Here is a 23,836-nt window from a genome sequence, read left to right on the forward strand (position 1 = left end):
TTTAATATAAAATAATATTCTACTTTTTGAAATGTATCGGGCCCTAATTGTACCTAAAAGTACCTAATATATTTTTAGTGATATACCATATTGTAAACTATTTAATATTTCAGTCGCTTAAAAAGTTAATTTGCATTGAATAATTGCCTACCATTAAAAGAAATTTGAGCTATATAACCCTCGATGGGCATATTCTGGGTATGCAAATACTTCCTTTAAATTTTGGGTGTGGTTCAACCGATTTATTCTCAAAACCAGAAACTTCTACATATAAAAAGAAGCAGAGGTCACTAATTATAATAAACTTCACCCTTGGTATTACTTCCACTAATTATAATAAACTTCACCCTTAGAATTACTTCTATCACAATTACAATACGTTCATCTGCATTGGCATTTTCTACTTTTCGATGGGAAACAATAAACTTCCCAATATTTTTTAAATGATGTAACAATTCCTCTTGTGGTTACTTTTCCATAGATATCCTCAACTCTGTCCTCATGTGAATTCAGAGGCAATGAAAATGAAAATTATTTACCATAAACATCGCAAACTAAAAACCTAATAAACAATTTTATACCGAATATAGAAATAAATTCAGTATTCTTACCTATCGTCCAAATCCATGTTAATAGATAATTATTATTTTTAAATATATTTTTGGAACTGCTGGTTTTAGTAATTATTAAATTAAACGAACTAAAAAGTCTTAAAATAAACAATTCTTAACCATAACCCCAAAAATTGCAGATCTCCTGTCAACTTTCTTTATTTTTTATTTATTCATTATTTTCCTAGTGACGTCACAGGTGGTATGCGCGACTGAACGAAAGTGGAGCCGCTATCGATCATACTCTTGTACGCTGACGTCTAAACGCCTTTGATGTACCGACTCCGAAGCGGATGGTCGAGCGCATCGAACGAACGAACGGCCGCATGCGTTCAGTCCCCCGTCTAAATATACCGCACTTTCATTCGTTCGTTCGTTCGGATAATGAATACGCACATTAAATCTGAAAGCGCACGCAGGCAAACGCCTTTGATGTACCGACTCGAAGCGGATGGTCGAGCGCACGACCGAACGAACGGCCGCATGCGTTCGGTCCCCGTCGAAATATACCGCACTTTCATTCGTTCGTTCGTTCGTTCGTTCGTTCGGATAATGAATACGCACCTTTAAGTGTCTCTTGGTCTCTCTCATGTAAGATGCATCACATTTATTTTTATAGTTACTTCTTAACGATATTGTTTCTATTTTTATTCAGTCTTGTTTATTCGCTGACTGCTTATTTTATAGTAATGGATGCACAGCATTATTGTTTCCTCATGATTTTTTTGCTTTGTCGATCCTCTTCTATTACAAAATCACTTATCATAAGCCGATGAAACATTAGAACATACATACCGGGTGTTGCATCGTCGAGCGGGACATAGGAAATCCCATGTAAATTTTAATGGGGTCAATTATTGGCTTCCCTAATTATTTTAGAGAATAATTCTATTTAGGTTTATTGAAGAGCACTAAAAACCCACATTCAAAAGAATAACTTTAGATAATTTTGGTTAGCCCGTTTACGAGTTATCGCCGATTTCTTTTTAAATATTTCTCCTTTCTTATGGCCCTGTATTTACTTATGAGCACCAGTCAAGGTAAAAGATAACTATCAAATGAAGTTGTCATTTCAGAAATTTATCTATTTATTATTCGAAAATATTAGCCATGAATTACACTACCGAAGAAAAAGTATTGATGATTAAATGGTATTATCAAGGAAATAGTTATCAAAAGGTGTCGGACATGTTTGCTGCTCTGTATCCGAATAGACCGATACCTGGAAAATCTACAATCGCAAGGAATATCCAGAGATTTGAGACCAAAGGTACTCTAATAAATAACTGCAGATGTGAAGCAAGACAGGAACAAAGAGAAGATGCAAGAAATGATACCGACTTGGAAGTTTTATTGTGCGTGGAAGAGAACGATGGAAAGATCAGCACAAGGAAACTTGAGGATGAAATAGGAATAGATCACACTACAGCGTTTCGAATTTTGAAACGACATAAATACTATTCCTTCAAACATGAAAAGCACCAAGAGCTACGAGATGAGGACGAAATACGGCGGCAGGCGTTTTGTTTTGATATGATGGAAAGAGCAAACACGGATGGGGAATTTTTAAAAAACATATGTTTCACTAACGAATGCACGTTTACCTTAAATAATAAACCCAATGTACAAAATTATCGATATTGGAACAAAGAAAACCAACACAGGTTTGTCGAATTTGGGGAATTTTTAAAAAACATATGTTTCACTAACGAATGCACGTTTACCTTAAATAATGAACCCAATGTACAAAATTATCGATATTGGAACAAAGAAAACCAACACAGATTTGTAGAAACAAGGACGCAATATCCACAGAAAGTAAATGTTTGGGCAGGGATATTCGGACACAATATTATCGGGCCATTATTTCTTACGCGAAATTTAAATGTAGAATATTATTTGGAACTACTCGAAAATCATATTTTATCTGCTTTACATGATGCCGCTAGGGAAATCAGGAAGTTTGGTACCAAATGGATGACTGCCCGGCACATAGTACCCTGGCTGTTCGGGAATATTTAGACAATAGTTTTAACGGAAACGTTATTGGCCTAAATCATACAGTAAATTGGCCAGCAAGGTCTCCTGATATTTCGCCAAACGATTTCTTTCTCTGGGGCCATTTAAAAAACAGGATATACAAGGATCTAGACGCGTTAAAAAATGCTATTTTTGCCGAATGCAATAGAATTTCAGTTTACCAACTAGCGAATGTAAGAAGAGAATTTTATGATCGCCTGTGGGTTATTGTCTAGCAGTCGATGGAGGAATATTTGAACATCTTCTTAAATCCTAAAGTTCTAATAATTTAATAGTACCTAAATTAATAAGTTATTGAATATTGTAATAATACTATAATTAACCTTGTAATTGATTACTTTATTTTACTTTAATTCATATTAATTTGTATTTTTAAATACATCTTTAAGATTTCCGATGTAGGAATGAGTTTTCAATAATAATAAAGCACTAAATAGGTAAATTTCTGAAATGACAACTTCATTTGACGGTTATCTTTTACCTTGACTGGTGCTCATAAGTAAATACAGGGCCATAAGAAAGGAGAAATATTTAAAAAGAAATTGGCGATAATTCGTAAACGAGCTAATCAAAAATATCTAAAGTTATTCTTTTGAATGTGGGTTTTAGTGCTCTTTTAGTAAACCTAAATAGAATTACTCTCTAAAATAATTAGGGAAGCCAATAATTGACCCCATTAAAATTTACATGGGATTTCCTATGTCCCGTCTGACTATGCAACACCCGGTATATACAAACAATGTTTCATATGTATCTTCAACCAGTCTTGCTACTTGAAAAAGATACCCAACGTGTACCGTCAAAGCAATTATCAACCAGATATTGAAGAGGTACCATTTAGGATCCGGTGCAGTATAAAAATAGTCCTTCCAATTGTGCAAAATTACGTAGTAATTCTATGTTCACGGAATATTGTGACACCCTGTATATTGATACAATCTCAATTAGTTAATTAGTAGCAATAAAGTAATTTAAATATTTTTTTTTTATAAATTAAGTCATCAAAACTAACAAATTTTATCAAATCAAAATCAAATAAAATAACTGAACAAATACAGAGATAAAAATACCACAAAACAATAATATTATTTAATCAATTAATTCCTTTCAAATTCCGAGGGGAAACATAATCCGACATAAAAGATTGCGATTTGTTTGTTTAATAAATATTAAATTTCCCGTAATCTCTGAAATGTTTTCATTGTTACTCAGAATGGGCTAGGCCAATACTAAACGTTTTGGTGAAAACAACTTGTTCCGACGACGCCGCACACTGTTGATTTATCTCATGAAGTACCGACCGCGCCTAATTGTTAAAACAATTCCAGTACTAAAAATTAATTTTATCGTTCATTAAATCAATATTAATCGCACGAATATATTAGGGATTTTGGATTTACCGTTGGACCCAAGATTTTTTTTAAATCATGTAAGAATTTACCTAAGTTAGTTATCAAATATTGTATTTTACTTTGAATAAAAAGATTAAGGAAGGGGCATCTCAAAAACTTAGATTGAACGACGACGCACAGGGACCTAAAATGGTCGAAAAAATTAAATAAAATTATTCCAGTTTATCACTGCCGTTCCAATTTTATTAAAAACGTGCAAAAATGTGATGTAGAGCAGAATCAATAATTTGTTGTTTTATGTTACGTTATCAATAAATGTTGGTAGTTATTGAAATTGCTAAAAATATATAATTCTAATAAAAATAGATAAATTATAATGATTATTTATTAACACAAACATCCGATACGCTACTGAAGCAGGTAAGTCAAATTGACGCATCTAAATTCTTTGACATCTAATCTTTGAAAAGTAGTAAATGAAAGTAAAAATGCCAAGAAAAAATATTTTAAATTAGTTAATTTTATGTGAATTTATTCTTATATTTATGGTAATTTTTCGTCGACCGAAAAGATTAATTCACGAGCGATTTCATCGCTCGTGATCTAGCCATCTCAATTCGAGCTCTGATCTCAATGTCTGGGTTTAGGTCTTCACTAATCCAACTGCCCAAATATCTAAACTTTGAGACTCTTGCTATTGGTGTCCCACCTACGACTACCTCCGTTGCCTGTCTTGCATTTCTATTTATCACAATGACTTTTGTTTTGTTTGTATTTATCCTGAGACCCATTGAGTCGCCCACCGAGGACAGTCTATCAAGAAGTCTTTGCAGGCCCTCAGTGGTGTCTGCAATAACGACGGTATCATCAGCATATCTCATGTTGTTAATCAGCCTGCCATTCACTTTTATGCCGTCTTCTGATCCCTCAAGCGCATTTCGAAATATTAGTTCGGATACATATTGAAGAGCATAGGGCTCAATACGCATCCTTGCCTAACTCCACACTTGATAGGTATTGCTGTTGTTTCAGTGTCCTGTAGTTTTACTGTAGCTACTTGTTGTTCGTATAGCTTTTGGATAATTTTCAGGTCTTGAGTATCCAGGCCTCTTCTTTCAAGGATGCTCAGCAATTCCCTGTGGTTGACGCAGTCGAATGCCTTCGTGTAGTCTATGAAGCATAGGTGTACCTCCTTTCGTTGATCTCTGCACTTCTGCAAAAGTACCGATAGCGCAAACAGGGCTTCTCTCGTCCCCAGTCCCTCTCGAAATCCCATTTGCTGTTCACTTATGTCTAGCTCACATTTTCTTCGGATTCGATTATGCAGAACCTTTAAAAACAGCTTTAGGACTTGACTCATCAGACTTATTAAACGAAATTTAATCTACCCTTGCGGTTAAAGTACTATTTTATCTACTATTTTTGATAGATATAAGGCAAATTTAAAAAGTTGATATGGAAAAAAAGTCCAAAAAACCACAAGATTTCAAATTAACTTCAAATGTGCCAATTAAAACGTCGAGCAGAGCTGTCAAAATTGGAGATTCATGATGTCGATTCCATTTCTAATGGATGAAATACATGGAGAGTATTAAGTATTATAATCCTTCCTTAATCTTTTTGATATTAAAGGTTTGAATACATTAAATGTTAATTACAGTTAATTAATCACAGGGTCGTCTTTTTAAACAAACAATGTTCTCCTAAATATGTTGTCGTGATTGATTTTATTAGCCTAATTAGTCGGATCAACTTTCATAGTGTTTTAACTAACAACAGCATATATTCCAACTTAAAATATATCATGTTACATAGCATGTGTTACTTACCGAGAGAATTTTTATCGACTTTTGTATTCGGTAAATTAATATTTATGTTGGTAAAACGCTGATACGAATAAAATAACTCAATTAATGTTAACGAAATGCTATTAGAAATTTTGTAACGTTTCTAATTTCCGATAATATAATAGTATCGTAATCGTTTATCAAATCATTTGAATTTTTATTCTTGTTGATAAAAAATGAGAATAAGGTAATAATTTCTACAAATAAAATTTTGAAATTACCATTAACATCATTTTTTGGTAAGTAGTTTTTGGTATGAGCAAATGCAAGACCAAGTTCAAGAAAAGGTGACTTAAAACGTGAAATAAATAAGTAATTTAAGTAATTTAATGCAAATGAAACTTTATACAGTATGTCTCCATTTGCCTTTACAAGAGGAAAACTTTTTTATTATTGACATTTTGAGAAAAATACATTCTTCATAAAATTTTTTGCTTGTTCTAAAATGGTTAATCCCCTTTATACCTTTCCAAATTTCTATACTGTTTTAGAGAAAACTTCACACCAATATGTTCCTATGGTAATATAATTTCCATTTCAATCTCTGATAGATGGATTTATCCCATTGCCTGGAAACTTATATGGTGAAATTTTGATAAAATAATTTTGAGTAATTCAACCAAAAACACGCTTTAATGTCGACTAGTTACCATGGCAACTGAAAAATTTCCGGAAATTTTTTCGAGGTTACTAAACTTTAGGGTGAAAATTGCCAGTTGAAAAGGTATATACATAAGATCTCCTAATTAATGTGAATAAAAATACAAAAATCGTTAGAAAATTACCCATTTGAGTTTTATGCTCTTAATAAGTATAGGTTATTAATATTTTTTTGGCCGTTTAAGGAAATAGAAAAGATATATTCTACATATCCAATTTCTTCGAAAAAGATGGCCAGTTCAGAAAAATATATATTCTGCTTTAAAAAACTAAAGCTGGTATTTTTTATTTAAAGACAAATATGCATGGATTTTTTTATATGATTTTTTACCGATATGATCATGTTGGAAGTACTTCAATGCCAAATCTTTATATAAAATCGTTTAATAGGAACAAATGAATAATCAGAAACACATTTTCTTTAGACCCCACTAAAAATACCCTGTATTAATGTAAAAACACAATGATTGTTGATAATCAAAATACCTTTTCTGTGAAACACAATTTATTTGAGAAACTGCGATTTTCGTCCGGAAAATTTTTTAATTTTATTGAATGTACCAAAATTACAAAAAAGTATAAAGTGTCAAATCATTGTACTCTCAGGAGACTACGTTCTTTCAAAATCCTAAGAAACAATAAAAATGCAGGTCCGTATTTAAAAGTAAAGTTGGCTATTCTGTATCTTTACAAATTATCAGCTAATTTGAAATGGTAAAAGAGCACTATAAGATAGCCCTGATCGACTGACTATTACTATGTTCAGTAAGTTTAATGAGCTGTTCCTAAACCAGTAACTCTTTCAGGCCAAATTCGAAACAGCTTTCAAAAAATGCAGCAATGATTGACATTTTTAAAACTTTTTTGAGTGTCAATTCCTATTCAGCCCAAGGCTGCAAGATTAAACCATGAAGATAAATCTTCGTATCTAACTACGGTTTCCGAGTACCAATCCTTTCGAATGGGTAGATTCCTGTATAGTGTTTAATGTATAGATAATGAATGGTTTGAATAAGATTTCCCCTTCTTTTTCCATCAACTTTCTAAACAAGCGAACCGGACACATATTGTGATTTTCGAAATTTCTAATCAACCATTTACTATATGAATATCTTGTGGTTTTTAGAAAATTGGATTATATTCTATCCGACCTTTTACATCTCGAAAAAGTTAAAACAATATTTTTTGAAGTATTCTGATACAAGCCGAATGAGCCTTCCCTCATCTCATGCCATCTTATCTCATGTTTAACTATGTCAATATTTTTACTTGCTATACTACACATATATTGAGTATTTTAATACCACAGTTTAATAAAGTTTGTTTTAATCATTCCATAATGCTGAAATAGTCCTTATACTACCTGAATATAAGTAGGATTACTGCGCTTAAAGCATAAGCGTTGACAGCTCTGGCCAACACTAAATTAGACATCAGGAAACGGATTAAAATTTTATTTTATATTTTGTAGTAAATTTGTCGCAACGTGTTAGCGGTAAAGCTTTGTTGCCGCTATCTCCCAGCTGTATTAACGCATTTTCTTAGCTTGTAGTCCTTAAGTGTTTATTTTATTTACTCTCTGTTCCAAGAACTATAAAATATGGTTCGCCCAGTGCCAAATTGCCAGAAGAAATTTGACTTAAATAATCCATTTTTATAATGACTTTTCATCACAAAATTCAACAAACTGTTTCCATATTACTTGATTTTTGATTTTCCGGGTAAGTATCTGGTTTATATTTTCACATTTCTTCTTCGTGAACTTGTTGGTTTTACTTTTTCCAAATCGCGACATTTCGCTATACACTACTTACTCTACGTACAGACAATGCTTAAAAACTGCGTAATGGCTTAATAACAGAATCGCAAACAAAAATGAGATTTTTTTCATTACATTTCCACAGTTATTACTTACATTGTAACACAACTTAACAAATTGAAATTTAATTTTTTTTATTCATGTTGGATTAATATTTTTTTCAAATTTATTCTAAAAATTTTCTTCAGAATCTATAAATAACATAAATTTCATTTTAAAATGATATTACATTCGGGCACAATATTTTTTTAATATACCAGGTCGTTCTTCGTGGCTAATTTCAAAACTTTCGTGCCTCAAATTCAGAAAAAAATTTAGATCTTATGTTAGTAGGTATAACATAAAATTAAGGGATTTACTGAAATTGTATTCAATTGTTTTTGGTCTCTTCCTCTTACCAAATTATTAAATCTTTTGATTTTAAAAATTGTTATCGGTATGTTGCTACTTTATTCGATAAAAATGACACTTCCTGAATAGAGATGACATATCATATGTCAACTTTTGACATTGTCGCGTAAAACAAATCCTATTTTAAATTTCAATCCAGGGTGCCATGTATATGTTAAAAACACAGTTTTATATGTTCCATGGTAATATAATTTCCATTTCAATCTCTGATAGATGGTTATCCCATTGCCTGGAAACTTATATGGTGAAATTTTGATAAAATAATTTAGTACTCACTAAAAACACGGTATGTCGCTAGTGGTAGGAAAAATAATTTCTAGAGGTTACTAGTTTATTTGGTTGCCAGTTATATGCATATACAGGGTGTTTCCTAATTAATCTAAAAAATAAAAAAAATCGTTAGAAAACGGCTTAAGGCGGGCTCTTAATAGGTATATTTATTTTTTTTTCTCGGCAACCGATTTGATGAACAAGAAAAACTCAAAAAATCAATTTTGTTGAAAAAAAGATGGCCAGTCAAAGAAAAAAAAAATATATTTTCTTTAAAAAGCAGTAGTGTACCATTTATTTTAAGCAAAATATCGATTTTTTTTTAATTTTTAACACCCTGTGATCAGAAAGGAAGTACTTTAGACCCAATGGTTATATAAAAATCGTTTTAAGAACACATGAGGAATTTTAGACTAATTAGAAAACACCCTGTATATTGTCAACTTGACAATGATTGTTGATAAATCAAAAATACCTTTTCTGTGAAAAAGCCCGATTTTCGCAGGAAAAAATTTTAAATTTTTATTGAATTTGGACCTGCGTCTGCAAATACCGGTATGTTTTTAATATTCTATCTATCTAAATTTTAAATATCATAGTCAGAAATGGTTTTATTATTTATTAACTGTAAAAATCGTATACTTATAAGTTTTATCAAATATTGTGATTTACTTTCTACCTTGTAGTCAAAATTTATATTTAATAAACTGTAAAATATATATATTCTTATGTTTTAAATTGTAAAAATCTAATCATTTAGCTACAATACTCCGTGTCGTATGTGGTGAACAACCCTGTAGATAATGAATGGTACGGAACCCTTCGTGCGCGAGTGCGCGAGTCCGACTCGCACTTGACCAATTTTTTCCGTCATATAACGTCAAGGGATATACCCAGAGGCGCAACTAGGGGGGGGGGGCAGGGGGCTTAGCCCCCCCAGATGTCCAGTGCTTGTCGTATAAAATTGGTTTTAACCTCACATGAATCTTATCTTATAGTGACCTAAGCCCCCCCAAAAGACTTAAGCCCCCCTAAAAGTATATGTCTAGTTGCGCCCCTGGATATACCTCTTAAAACGTTTCGCATTTTTTGTTGGTTAGGGATGTTTTCAAAATTCTACTGACAAGCGAGGGCGAGGAGTGTCAAAAAATGATGAAATGACGTAATTTATGGATGGCAGAATGGCCCCTTATTCTCGTTTCTCTCTCACTATAAGTCAGAATAAGCCCCCCGTTCTCATTATATCATAAGAAGATTGAAACCCGTACCCGGGCATCGACATAAAATCGACGATAAATCAATTTTATTAAATATAATTAAGCGGAAAGCTCGTCCGCGCAGCATATAATAATTGAACTGGATTTAAGAACGAGCCGCGCACACAACCGGCCGCTCTCTTTTTGTGAACGCGAGACGGACGGGCCCGGCCCGCTGATTTTATTGGCCGCCCCGACGTATCCGTTTTATAGCGTATGATTTGAATTTTTATTAACGCCACGGCCGTAAATCATCTTTTCAGTTGTCCGATTGGCCGTGGTAAAAACCACCGCCCGCTTTACGGAGAGGGCGTTGTTTTGTTATTTTTTCCGGGCCCGCTTCGATTTTATGTCTCGGCGGCATCGGCTATCCCTCATCCATAAAACGGGTCTGAGCGTATTATTTCTTCTGTTGCCTCGAATAATCGTCGCGCTGCGGTGTAATCTTTTTGTTATTATCTTTCTGGGCCGGTTACTGTCTTATCCCAAGTAACTTTTAAGTTCCTTTAGGTTATATATTCTCAAGGTTAGTTATATAAAGGTTTAATAAATGTCTCATTGGTATCTTACAGTGTTTTGATTTATATAAGTGTAGCGTTGGTTACTTATCACTAATAGTAACCTTGAAATGTTGTTTATAAATTTCCTTATAAAACTAGAGGTTCTTGTTACTAAAGGTTTCATAATAAGGTTTTATAAAGGTGTTCACATTTATTTTATATAACTTCTGGTATTAGGTGTTACAAAGGTACGCAAGATATACACTATATAATTATAAAGGTGTTATTAAGAACCATTATGTAACCAATAATACTACAAGTTATATAATTATTCTCTCAAATCGTTTTTTTGCACCTTTCAAATGTTTGCATGCTTTATATAACCTGTAGCTACCGACTATCAAACCTAATGACATAACCTTAAATTTTTAATATAATCAAAACAAATAATATATTAGCAAGCAAAGCAATTCGGTATTATAATGAATAATAAAAAAATAATCTGTACAAAAATACATCTAGGTTCAAAAGAAAGGTTCTTCAGAATTTTGAAAAAAATTGGAATAATCCAAACCTCATTCAAACTATATCTACCAATATTGAAAGCCAACATGCAACTTTACCATCCACAAGCAGAGATCAGGATCAACCTGAGATATTTCCAACAGAAAGTTGCCAAAACGATCAGGAACAGGAAGATGCCTGGTAAAGGCATTCTCTAACATAAGAGAATGAGCTTTGCGCTTTAACATTACACATTCTGCACTAAAAGAGCTTTTTTCTATAGTCAATTCATTCATAACTGTTCTACCAAAGTACCAAAGGACCCTAGGACTGTTTTGCAAACTCCTACCACTTTAAATATAGATCAAATTGAACCAAAACAGTATCATTTCAATTTTACGAGGTTATGTTTTGTTTTCTGCACATTTTCTGTCAAATTGCTGTAATGTCAAACTTCGTTCGCAGGGAGTCGCTACAGTCGACACCACGGGTTACATAAAGGTTTTCTGGGTGACTAAAAGTAGCCATAAACACCCCGGCATTTATAATGGTGATTCGTATCACCTTTAGTTGTATAAAACATTAAAATTGGTGTTTTAAATAACCCAAACTCATTTACGCAACCTTAAGTAACCAAATTTATATAATGGTTGATGAGTATGTTATAGACCCTAAAGTAATATATAGCACTTTAAATACAATGGACGTCATTATTATTGATGTCTTCATTTTTGGCTACAATGAGAATATCTAAGATAACGTTGAAAACTGGTACAAAACTATATTTTGGCCAGTTGCCAGTTATTTCTATGTATTAAAAAGTCGTATGTTCTATTATTTATATTAATAAATTTGACTTTCATTACAAAAATTTTACCATATTTTTTATGTTTATAAAAAAATCTATTAAATAATTCTGCTTTTGGAGGCGCATGTGTTTTTTGGAGGTAAAATTGATTTTCACACAGTAAATTTAAAAAAATTAGCATATGTATTTAGTACTCTGGCTAGGCACAATCGATTTTATTAAGCCAGTAATTTCTATAAAGTAATTTGCATAACGCAAACGCTTTTGTAGGCTATGACAGGGATGGCATCATTTTGTCTCTTGTGTCTGGTCTGGATTATCTGCGTAGGACAACTTGGAGCAATAAGATCATATCTGCTTTTTATGTTAAAAAAGAGGCAAATATTAAAGTAGTTAGTCAGAAAGAAACAAGTTTATTTTTAAAAAACACGCATGCGCGATATTTCTATGGCGGTAATCTCTGCGAACTTTCTCAACACCACTATATAACTATTATATACCCTTTTTCAGTTTTATAGCGGTAACTCGATAGGATATATAAAGGTCTTGAGAAAGTTTTCAGGATTTTGGTTGCACACCTTGAGTGTTGAGGATTACCACAGGAACAGTTATAAAAGGTACCGTTTAGGGCATATAAGTGTTATATTATGGTTTCCAATAACTCACGACAACCATTCTAGATGCGTTTAGGTTATATAATATGGTGTTGGGAAGTTTCCTAACACACTTATAAAAAAAATGTTTCTTGGGATTATAAGGTGTGGAATTTTCTGAAGATCTGTTCATATAACGAGCGGTCAACATTGATTGAAATAGTTGTCTGTTCTGGTTTTGCACCTATGGTTAGCAAGAAATTTAAGAAATTTCAATATTTATTGGCTGTTATAACTAGCACCGAAAATAAAACGCGATGAGAAATAATAGTATACCGGGGCGTCTCAAAATTGCTCACCCCTATAACCTTTGAGGAAATTAGGATTGACTGACGTATTGAATTGTTTTCGATCACTTCCCGTTTTACCGGAATTGACTACAATTTTTGATGTTTAATTGGCACCCTCGGTATTTTTTTACTTTATTCGATAGAAAATGACACTGTGAATAGAATGACATATCATATATCAACTTTTGACATTAATTTTATTGTTATCATTACTATATGTATATTATTACTTATTACTATAGTCTGCCTGGCCACAATTTGACATTTTGTAAAACGACTGAAAACAGGCACTCTTTTTGGAGAAATGTACCTACAGAAAAAAATCGTCATGGTTTAATATGCCTAATTCTGGCTTTTTGCAAAGTGACTGAAAATAGATACGCTTTTTGTAAAAAAAATCTTTCTTTTGTTTAAAAAGTCGGCGTTTTATTATATACCTAGTCTTTTTGCAAAAAGACAGATTATTTTGTGCGTCTGTGACATATACATTATATCATTCTAGGCACCGAGTCACTCCTAAAATTAATCTTATTCATTATGTTTATTATTGGAATAAATAAGTAAATATAGAATAAGAATATATTATATGAATATAATATAAATAAGAATAATGTTATTCATTATGTGTAAATATCGAATTTATGTTAATATTAACTAATTAACTATAATAAAGAAAAAGCATCAAAAAGCTAAAACGATGATACAGTTAGGTAATCCGGCGCATTCGCCAAAAATCACAATATTGGTGGTATCAAAAGTGGCTCACCTCTATAACTTTTTTGTTTTTTCAGTTAATACAACGATATTTGGTATATTAGTATTTGACATAAATTAGGATTGATTAACGTATTCAATAGTTTTCGGTCACTTTCTGTTTCACCGGAAATGACTACAACTTTTGATTTTTAAATGGCACCCCCGGTATTTTTTTACTTTATTCGATAGAAAATAACACTCTGAATAAAATGACGTATCATATGTCAACTTTTGACATTTTCGCATATGGTTTATTTGAAGTTATAGCTTGCGGTTTGTAACGAAAGTTTGACTCGAAATACCAAATGTGTGGTATCAAATTATTCGCAAAAAATGATTTTTCCAAGTATGTTAATTTGCCAACCTCATTCTATTTGAAAAAATTGAGATATGATTAAAAATACGATTTAAGCATTTTCTAACTGGCCAGGATAAGACACTAAAAACTTTAGACGAGCAAATCTATTTTTCCAAGGCTCCTTGATTAAGAATTTGTATTTTTAACATAGCCATGGCACTCTAGATTGAATTTTAAAATACGATTTTTTATTAATCGTGAATGTCAAAAGTTGACATATGATATGTCATTCTATTCAGAATGTCATTTTCCAGCGAATAAAGTAAAAAAATACTGAGGCTGCCATTTAAAAATCAAAAGTTGTAGTCATTTCCGGTGAAACAGGAAGTGACCAAAAACAATTGAATAAGTCAATCAATCCTAATTTATGTCATATACTAACGTACCAAATCTCGTTTTTTTATCTGGAAATATAAAAAAGTTATAGGGGGTGAGCCACTTTTGAGACGCACCTGGTATAAGATAATAATATTATATTGTTGTTACTATAATTTAAAAACGTTTTGTAACAAAATAACGAGATTAGCGAATTAACAAATATCTTTTTTTTTTCAGATACATGAAATACTTATATCCATACGAATGCGAAAAAAGAAATCTGAGCACGCCGGCAGAGTTGCAAGCGGCTATTGACGGTAACAGAAGAGAAGGAAGAAGGAGTAGTTATGGACAGTACGAGCCAATGTCCAGGTAAGATAGTCAGATAATATCCGCATAGACTGACCGCACCTAAAGAAGACCAGACGGGTCATCAATCAGCATTTTCGAAAATGTATAATCTCCAGTTAATCTTGGCTTGGCTACTCTTATCACCTTAGAGCCTTATCATTGGGATCTTGGGTTATTATATTTTTATAGCTATGTTCCGAGAGTGAAACGTTAACTAATACATTTTTTACCTTATTTAAAAATAAGTATAGAATATGTTACATTTTTAGAAAGCTCATAACAAGGCAAATAAAATAAAAGCAATATACAGGTAAAATACACTAAAATGGGACATTCTTTTATGTTTAGTTTTTGAGTAGATTTACAAAGACGAGATATATTTGACGTTAGATTTTAGATATTGGCTATTCCACGGGTTTTCCTGTGTAGAATTATTGCACAGGTGAATCAAAAATATCAATAACTCTGACTGAAAGCCTGTTCTTCAAAACCTGCAAATTCATTTTTAGTGCAGTTTATTAAGATAACACGATGGAAAATAAAAAAAAAATTATCTGGTTGAATTAAATTAAATAAAAAAACTTTTTTAAACTTATAGGTTGATTTATGTTATAAAGTTAAATAATGATATTTTTTATCTTATTGTTACGTTTTTTCGTCGGTTCCGTGTGGATAGAAAGTCACAATTTATTTAAACACTATTTATTTAACACTAATTAACAAAAATAATAACGATAAGTTGCCAAGTATATTACTTTGAAAAATAAACAAGATTTTCTGAAAATAAATTAATAATATAAGAAGGATATAAGTAAAAAGTAAAGTATGTTAATACGGAAATGTAAATTACTAGTTTAGGTTGGTTTAGGTTCTTTTTCGTAATGAATGAATATCAAAGAAACAGAATGACTAAGTTGATCGATTTCAAAGATCAACAGATAAAATCTGACAACGGCGTATTTTATTTATTCTAACTTACGATTTTAGGATCAGGCTTATAAACCAATCTGATTAGTTGTTTTCTTGCATTTATGCCTTTTTAAAGTGTGTTTTGAGAGTTTTTCGACATATTATCGTTCTGAGGTTTAATTTTAGTATCATTTTTTGTTGCGTACTAATTTGTAATTATTGTTAAATATGAATACTGAACAGTACACGAGTAGCAGGAAAATACGAGATGGTGTGGCAATGTGTGTGCTTATAAAGACTGCAAAAATAGGTTTTATTCTTCGAAAAATAATAATATTTCACTCTTTTCCAAAGGATCCTGAAAAGTATTTTTATAGAAATATACTATGTAATTATGTTATTAAACTAAATGTAATCCATAGATCGAAGACATGGTTAGAAACTTGTAATCGCGAGGATTTATTAAATAAAATTTGCAACTTCTTGACAAAACACATAGGGTATGTAAAAAAATACACGTAAATAAAACATTTCTGACAAATCGACTTGGTCACTTTCTCTTGTTTACCAATGATATACAAAATATTGCTTTTATTTCTTTATTCCCCGACAAATATGTTTCTAATTATAAATTATTTTATATAATATTTCTCTAACTCATTTTTTTTTTCGTTTCTATTTATTTCTTTTACCCATACAGTAACTATTTATAAGCTATACAGGCAAGTTTTAATAATAATCTATTTCAAATTTCCCGCGAAAAATAATTAAAATTTAAAGGGACAAGCGAGACGAGGTCACTCTCCCCACCACTCAAACATGAAAGGTACCGCGCGAACTGTCGTCTCTTGTCTTATCTACTCTTTGCTTATAGGTTGATATATTATGTTATAAAGTTGAATAATGATATTGTTTATCTTATTTATGGAAATAAGTATAGGGTATAATATATTTAATCAAAAGCTTATAATAAGATAAATAACATAAAAAAATCATATAGTGTGTTCCCTTTAAAAAAAAACAAAAGTTTGACTCATATTTTGATAATGGACAGCACCTAGCGAAAAAATTAGTTACGCAACTGGATTCCACGTGAAACACTCTAGACAACTCGTCACCTTTTCGATAAGTTAAGGGTGTCTAAAAATTCAAAATTTTCAAAATTAGCCCTGTATTTTAGAAACTAAGAGGGCTAGGACAAAAATATGTGTAGCATCTTTGTTTCATTAAAAAAGCACTACGTATAATGTAAAAAACAGCATCTTTGCATCTCTACTCATAAACAAGAAATTCTGTAAATCATACAAATATGGAACACCCTGTACATCATAGCATGCCTTTTTTGACATTGTCGTGTTTATTTCATTTTTTACACCGTTTTTTTTACACCAAATTCTACAATGTTCTATTTAATATATTTTAATACTGATGGTACTAGTTGTTCGTAGAGATTCGCCAGTAACCCGTGCCAATAACACTATGAAAAGGCTAAGGTAGTTTGCTTCTATATATTGTATGTGTTATAGTTTATTTATATTGTGTGTTTAATTTTTGGTACAAAATTATCGGATATTGATATTAGTGTCATTAGATGTAGATACATTTTAAAACCATATTCCAATTATAGGCTGTAATAGTAACATGATTAAAATTTCGTGATCCAATGTCCGTATTCGTTTTTATTTGGAGTTTAATATTATTTTTAATGATGAATGAGTTTTTTTTTCTAGTTCAGTAATTAAATGCAGCACACAAATACATTTTACCCTTGATTTTACTCTTAAATCGAATTTGTCAGGAGTAATTTCAACTTCCGTTTACAATTTTTTTTATACCGGGTGTTTCTCAAAAGTGACTTACTCCTATAACTTTTTTATTAGTTCAGATAAAAAAACGAGATTTGTCACAACCTCATAATTATCTTACTTATTCTAAAACTGTTTTCTCGGATACTCTGTTTATGTACCCATAAAACTTTCAAAAACTCACAAAATTTATGTACACAACACCATAACTTCTTTTATCTTGCAGATCACCTAATCCACCTCACCAAATCAGCCCCTTGACCTTAGTATCGGCCGCTCAGCAACAGCATCTCGCCAGGATGACGTCAGCAATGTCTGGAGGAATGGGTTTGCACAATGGAGTGCACCATCCGAGTCATCCGCAACCAATCAGTCAACCGTTGAACGGCGGTCCTCTTCCCAATTTGCCAAACTTGGCACCCAGCGAGTTTGAAGTTAGAATGATGGAATACATGAAGCTGTTGAATAAAGAAATCAGGTATGTATTTTATGTATTTCTCTCTTGTGAAGAAGGCGGCAATTAAATATAAAGGAACATACAGTTAATTTGTTTTTGATTGATTAAGATTTTCATGTTTTGTAGAGTTTACTATATTTTGTTCTAGTGGGCCGATTTTGTTGATTTTTAAGCAATCTGTAGCTAAATTTTTTGATTTAGCTTCTTTTTAAATTAAAAATTAAATTTCTTATGTGTCTATATTTTACGAGTGAAAACGCAATGTTGTTATTTTGGCGAAACAAAGTGTAAGTCATTTCTAAAATCAAATGACTTGAATAATTAAAATGATTAAATCAAAAAAGACTTACCTCAGTTTTCTGTGAGTTTGCAGCTCAGATTGCGTCCTCTCTAGTTTTATATTGAAGTATATGTTGTTTTGTTTTATATCTATTTTTTATTTTATATCATTCATTAATAATATATTTATACATGGCTACTATACAGGGTCCGGCAATAGTGCGTCGGGCATCTGTAGCTCCTAGAATAAAATACTTGGGAATTTTGATTAAGTGCAAACCTAAAGTATGTACTAGGATCTATTTCAGGAAAATATTTTAACTTCCATAGGGTGGCTCAAAAAAGTGTGAGTGGATCGGGATGATTTTTTTTAAATGGAACACCCTGTATATTATTGCATTTTTTGCTTCCTTTCAGATGACTTTACATAATCCTAAGACATGAGTAAATATATTTTGATAATTTCAGAGATATTAATAAATAAATAAAAATTATATATTTTTAAGTCTTTCTTAAAAAAATTATTAATAATACAAGAACTGTCCTGAAATCAAAACTATATTAGATATTTACTTTAGATAGTCAGTACTTACTTTGCTATAAATATGGAAATCGTAAATCATACAGGATGTTCAAAATTCTACGCCAAACTTTCTAAAATATAAAATTATTTTTCTCCGTTTTTTTAAATGGAATACCCTGTATATTATTTTTTCGATAGATGGAGAATTAACAAATGAAGATTTTTTGTATTTAGAGTATTTCAAAATTTTTAACGGTTTCGCAGATATTCCCGGTTTTATATTTCATATGGCATTTTGCACAGTAAATTTGATTTTTGCACAGTATAAATGATTTTTTTCTCGTATTTTACCATTGAAAGCGCCATATGAAATAATACGGCGTGTATCCGCAAAACTATTAAAAATTTTGAAATACTTTAAATACAAAAAATGTTCATTTTTTTAATTCTCAATCTAATAAAAAAATAATAATAAGTTCCATTTAAAAAAACGAAGAAAAATTATTTTATATTTTAGAAAGTTTGGCGTAGAATATTGAACATCCTGTATGATTTACGATTACCATATTTTATAGCAAAGTAAGAACAGACCATCTAAAGTAAATACCTAATATAGTTTTGATTTCAGAACAGTTCTTGTATTTTTAATAATTTTTTTTTAAGAAGGTCTGGAAAATATATATTTTTGATTCATTTTTTAATATCTCTGAAACTATCCAAATAGATTTACTCATGATAATTGAGGGCAAAATACAGGGAAAAAGGTCAATAGGTAGACGTCAAAATTCATGGTTGAAAGATCTCAGAAGATGGTTTGGTTGCTCATCAATAGATATCTTCAGAGCTGCAGTATCCAGGACTATGTTAGCCATTTGGATCGCCAACCTCCGCGCGGAGACGGCGACTTAAGAAGAAGAACGTCCTGGTACATACTTTAGGTATGCACTTAAACAAAATTCTAAAGTTTTTTATTCTAGGAGCTACAGATGCCCGACGCACTATTGCCGGACCCTGTATAAAAGAAAGAACTTTTCAGTGACATTACAAAAACTATAAACACTATTCTATAAGTGTGTTGATTAGGACCCAAAAGCTATGACATGCGTATAAAGCCAACATTGATATAACTTATTTCAGTCTTATTTTAAAGCGAATATTGCCAACAAAAAAAAGCTATTGAGATGAGTAAAAAAACTATCGAGAAACGATGCACCTTGCGAATCAATCGGTTCTTTAATTTGGTATACCATTTCAAAGAGTGTTTCAAACTTTCACCAAAATAACAACATATTGTTGTCCTTCATATACTTAATAGACAGATGGAGACTTTAATTTTTTAGTAGTTAAGAGTTAATAATTTATCTACAAATTGCTTTTTTTGGCATAAATACAAAGTGCAGCAGTTTCAGTGATTTCTTCTAAAATTTTAAGTTTTCATATAGATGTGGCTCATCAACGAGACATTACAGTGACATTTGTGTCTATCATTTTAATGCAGACGTAAATTGTAATTTCTGTCATTTTTTGGGTGCCGTCTATCGCAATATTCACTGACCGGTTGGGCAGACTTTAGTTATTTTTTTGGTACATACATTCTTGGTCTTGCAGTTAACGTAGTCTTGGTCTGGGTCTTGCACAGTCCAGTTTTGGTCTTGGTCTAGCTGCAAGACTCTTGCAAGTCTTTCATTTTTTTAATATATTTTATTAGAGGCACTTTCTACCTACAAAATATTTAAATAAATGGTATTTTTAGTAATACAATGCAAATAAAACTTTGAGCATATATTATGTCTGACAATTTTTTTTATGTTTTATTACATTATATTGAATCAGCATTTCTTTCTTTAAAATTGTATGCAATAGTCAGGAAAATACTATTTGTAATAAGCAAAAGCAATAATTTTAAACAAATAAGTAATTTCTTATAACACATAAACGTGAAAAAAAAATCAAACCCGTCAAAGAAGCATGCTTGATTTTGGTCTGTGCACTGGTTGGTCTTTTGGCACAAATAGCAAGACCAAAACTATGACTGGTGTATGATCTGCAATACCAAGATCGCAAGACAAGTGTCACTCATCACTAAGGAGGAGTAATTAAATAACAATTTCGATGTTTGTAAAATGCAAGGAAAGATATTTTGGAAAAAAGGAAGGAAATCTTGGTCAATTGTTGCATTGGTCGGTTTTGGTCTTGCAGATCTAACGTTCGTTTTGCTTTTTGTGCAAAACCAAGACCAGTTTCTCTCATTACCACAATATTTAATATTCGTTCACAGTTCGATTTCTTTCAGGTCGTCAGCGGGCACGCCCACCTGCCAAGGCGAAGCCTCCCCGCCCAACGCTACCTCACCGCTCACTCCGTTCGAGGTGCAGCAGCGCATGACCCTCTTCAGCCTCTACAACAACAACCAGCCCGCGCAGATCGAGCCGCAGAAGGAGCCGATGAACCTCTCAGAGCCCGCCGCGCAGCAGCAACAGCCTCTGATTAAGAGGGAGCCCGAGTGTAGGGAGAGTTCGCCGCCACCCAAAAGGACGACGAGGGAGGAAGAGGAGCAGGTCAAGGGGTCACCGCCTGAGTCGCCCATGCGTCCGGCCAGTACTCATATAAAAATTAACAGTAGAGGTACGTATATGGTACTGTTTTATTCGTATTGAATTACACAGGGTCCGGCAATAGTGCGTCGGGCGTAGCTCCTAGAATAAAAAAGTTGGGGATTTTATTTAAGTGTAAACCTAAAGTATGTATGAGGGTGTATTTCAGGAAAATCTTTTAACTTCTATAGGGTGGCTCAAAAAAGTGTGAGTGGATCAGAATGATTTTTTTTAAATGGAACACCCTGTATATTATTGCGTTTTTGGCTTCCTTTCAGATAATTTTACATAATCCTAAGATAGAGTAAATATATTTCGATAGTTTTAGAGCTTTTAATAAATAAATAAAAAATATATATTTTTCAACCTTTACTAAAAAAATTATTATAAATACAAGAACTGTCTTGAAATCAAAACTATATTAGGTATTTACTTTAGATAGTTTATACTTACTTTGTGCTATAAATATAGTAATCTTAAATCATACAGGATGTTCAAAATTCTACGCCAAACTTTCTAAAATATGAAATAATTTTTCTTTGTTTTTTTCAAACAGAACACACTGTATATTATTTTTTATTAGATGTAGAATTAAAAAATGAACATTTTCTGTATTTAAAGTATATCAAAATTTTTAATGGTTTCGCAGATACACGCAGTATTATTTCATATGGCTCTCTCAACGGTAAAATACTAGAAAAAAATGCCCTATAGAAGCCACCCTATAGAAGTTAATATATATTCCTGAAATACATCTTAGAACATACTTTAGGTTTGCACTTAAACGAAATTTACAAGTTGTTTTATTCTAGGAGCTACAGATGCCCGGCGCACTATTGCCGGACCCTGTATATCATCTAAAGACTCAGATGCAAAAAATTCTTTTTGGACCCATTTTCAATATTTTTTAACAAACTGTATATAAATATATGAAAACTACTTCGTAAACTCTCTAGTTTTGTGTAAACTTTAGTGTTTGCCTTATAATACAGGGTTAATCGAAGGGTTTTTTACCCTATTTGTAAAACACCCTGTCCAATAATTTTGTGGGTAAATTTTCCTAAAACATTACTTGACATTTTTTTTTCAACAGTAAGAGCGCTTTCACACCGGCAAAATGCTGTCGGTGCTGAAATCGATTGCGATATAAATAGATTAGCTCCTTTACATACAGGGTGTCAACACAGCGTGGGGGCTCCAGAGATTAGAGGCTCATGCATTAGAAGTTTCTGTATGTGTATAATCAGCCAAATACTAAAGTTTAAAAAAAAACTGAGTTTATCAATAAATTAAATATTCAGATATACCGTAAGATCGAAAAAAAACGGAGTCAGCGATGGCTGTGAAATGAACATCGCTCTCATTTTATATGTAAAATTATATGGGGGATGTCATCGATCGTCATTTCCAAACCAACTGGACGGCCTGGACGCCGTTTTTTTTTTCGATACAGGGTGAGTTTTCTACGATGTTCTCTATGGGTATCTCGCAAACTACTGGAGATAGAGAGTCGGTTATATGGGGAAAGAATTGCAGTTTTGTGGGGCCATAAATATATGCCTTTCAGATTTTTGAAAAAGTTTAGGGCTTACTAGATATTTAGAAAAAAAAATTTCAGCTCTTTTAAAAATGGTTCCTAATTCTATTATAATCTATTTTAGACAAATAGTTATCAGATAAAAGTTGTAGATAATCACATCCATAATGTGATTTTGTTCTCCGTTTTTGTCTAAAGCCTGTCATTTTTGACATATAAGACAAACTTATGTTTTTTTTTTAAATGGAAACCATAGTTGGCCATAACTTCATAAAAAAGCGCCATTTTTTAAACTTTTTAGCGATATAAGCTATAAAAATGTTTTTTTTTTCGAAAAATTAGAGTTATAGCCAATTCTTATCTTTCTTGTCTAATTTCACTTAGTTGGTATGGTATTCTAATTCTGTTATTTATTTAATTATTATAATTTATCTATATATATAAATCTGACTGTCCTGACTGATACTGACTCATCAACGCCCAGACCAAACCCTTGACCCTAGAAAGCTGAAATTTTGCACAGGGGTTCCTTTTATGATGTATACGTAAGATAAGAAAGGATTTTTTAAAATTCATCCCCTAAGGGGGTAAAAAGGGGGGTGGAATATTACAATATTTTTTATTTAAAAAACGGTCAAGTTTCCGAAAAAACGCTTAAACACGTATATTTTATTTTGTTTTTTTACATATTTTAAGATTTTTTAAAAATGTATACAGGGTGTTTCGAAAAATCTGGTCATAGATTAATCACGATCCTGCTTAAAGCGCTTGACGTAAAAAGCTGATTTTTCGAAAATGGATTGACTTTAGGGTGTAGAGGTTCGATAAGAAGGGATTTTCGAAACTCGAATTCTAAGGCAAGTGAAACCACCCCTCAAATATTAGAATATTTTTATTTAAAACCGGTGAGTTTTTCGGAAAACTCTTA

The 23,836-nt window shown here is 31.9% G+C and overlaps 1 protein-coding gene across 4 annotated transcripts in view; it reads left to right on the plus strand.

Moving 5' to 3' along the window:
• LOC115879810 (protein dead ringer) overlaps window positions 1-23,836 on the plus strand; it is a 433,611-nt gene that overhangs the window by 404,118 nt on the left and 5,657 nt on the right. For 3 of the 4 annotated variants that reach the window (XM_030896811.1, XM_030896812.1, XM_030896814.1), the window contains exons 6-8: window positions 14,691-14,825; window positions 17,745-17,996; window positions 21,056-21,402. In XM_030896811.1, coding sequence (XP_030752671.1) covers window positions 14,691-14,825; window positions 17,745-17,996; window positions 21,056-21,402 — 734 coding nt within the window. The remainder of the gene's footprint in view (window positions 1-14,690; window positions 14,826-17,744; window positions 17,997-21,055; window positions 21,403-23,836) is intronic. The other variant, XM_030896813.1, reaches the window with a different exon arrangement.

Source organism: Sitophilus oryzae, unplaced genomic scaffold, assembly GCF_002938485.1.
Source record: "Sitophilus oryzae breed Bouriz unplaced genomic scaffold, Soryzae_2.0 scaffold_1588_pilon_pilon, whole genome shotgun sequence".
In the NCBI taxonomy this organism is placed as follows: Eukaryota; Metazoa; Arthropoda; class Insecta; order Coleoptera; family Curculionidae; genus Sitophilus; species Sitophilus oryzae.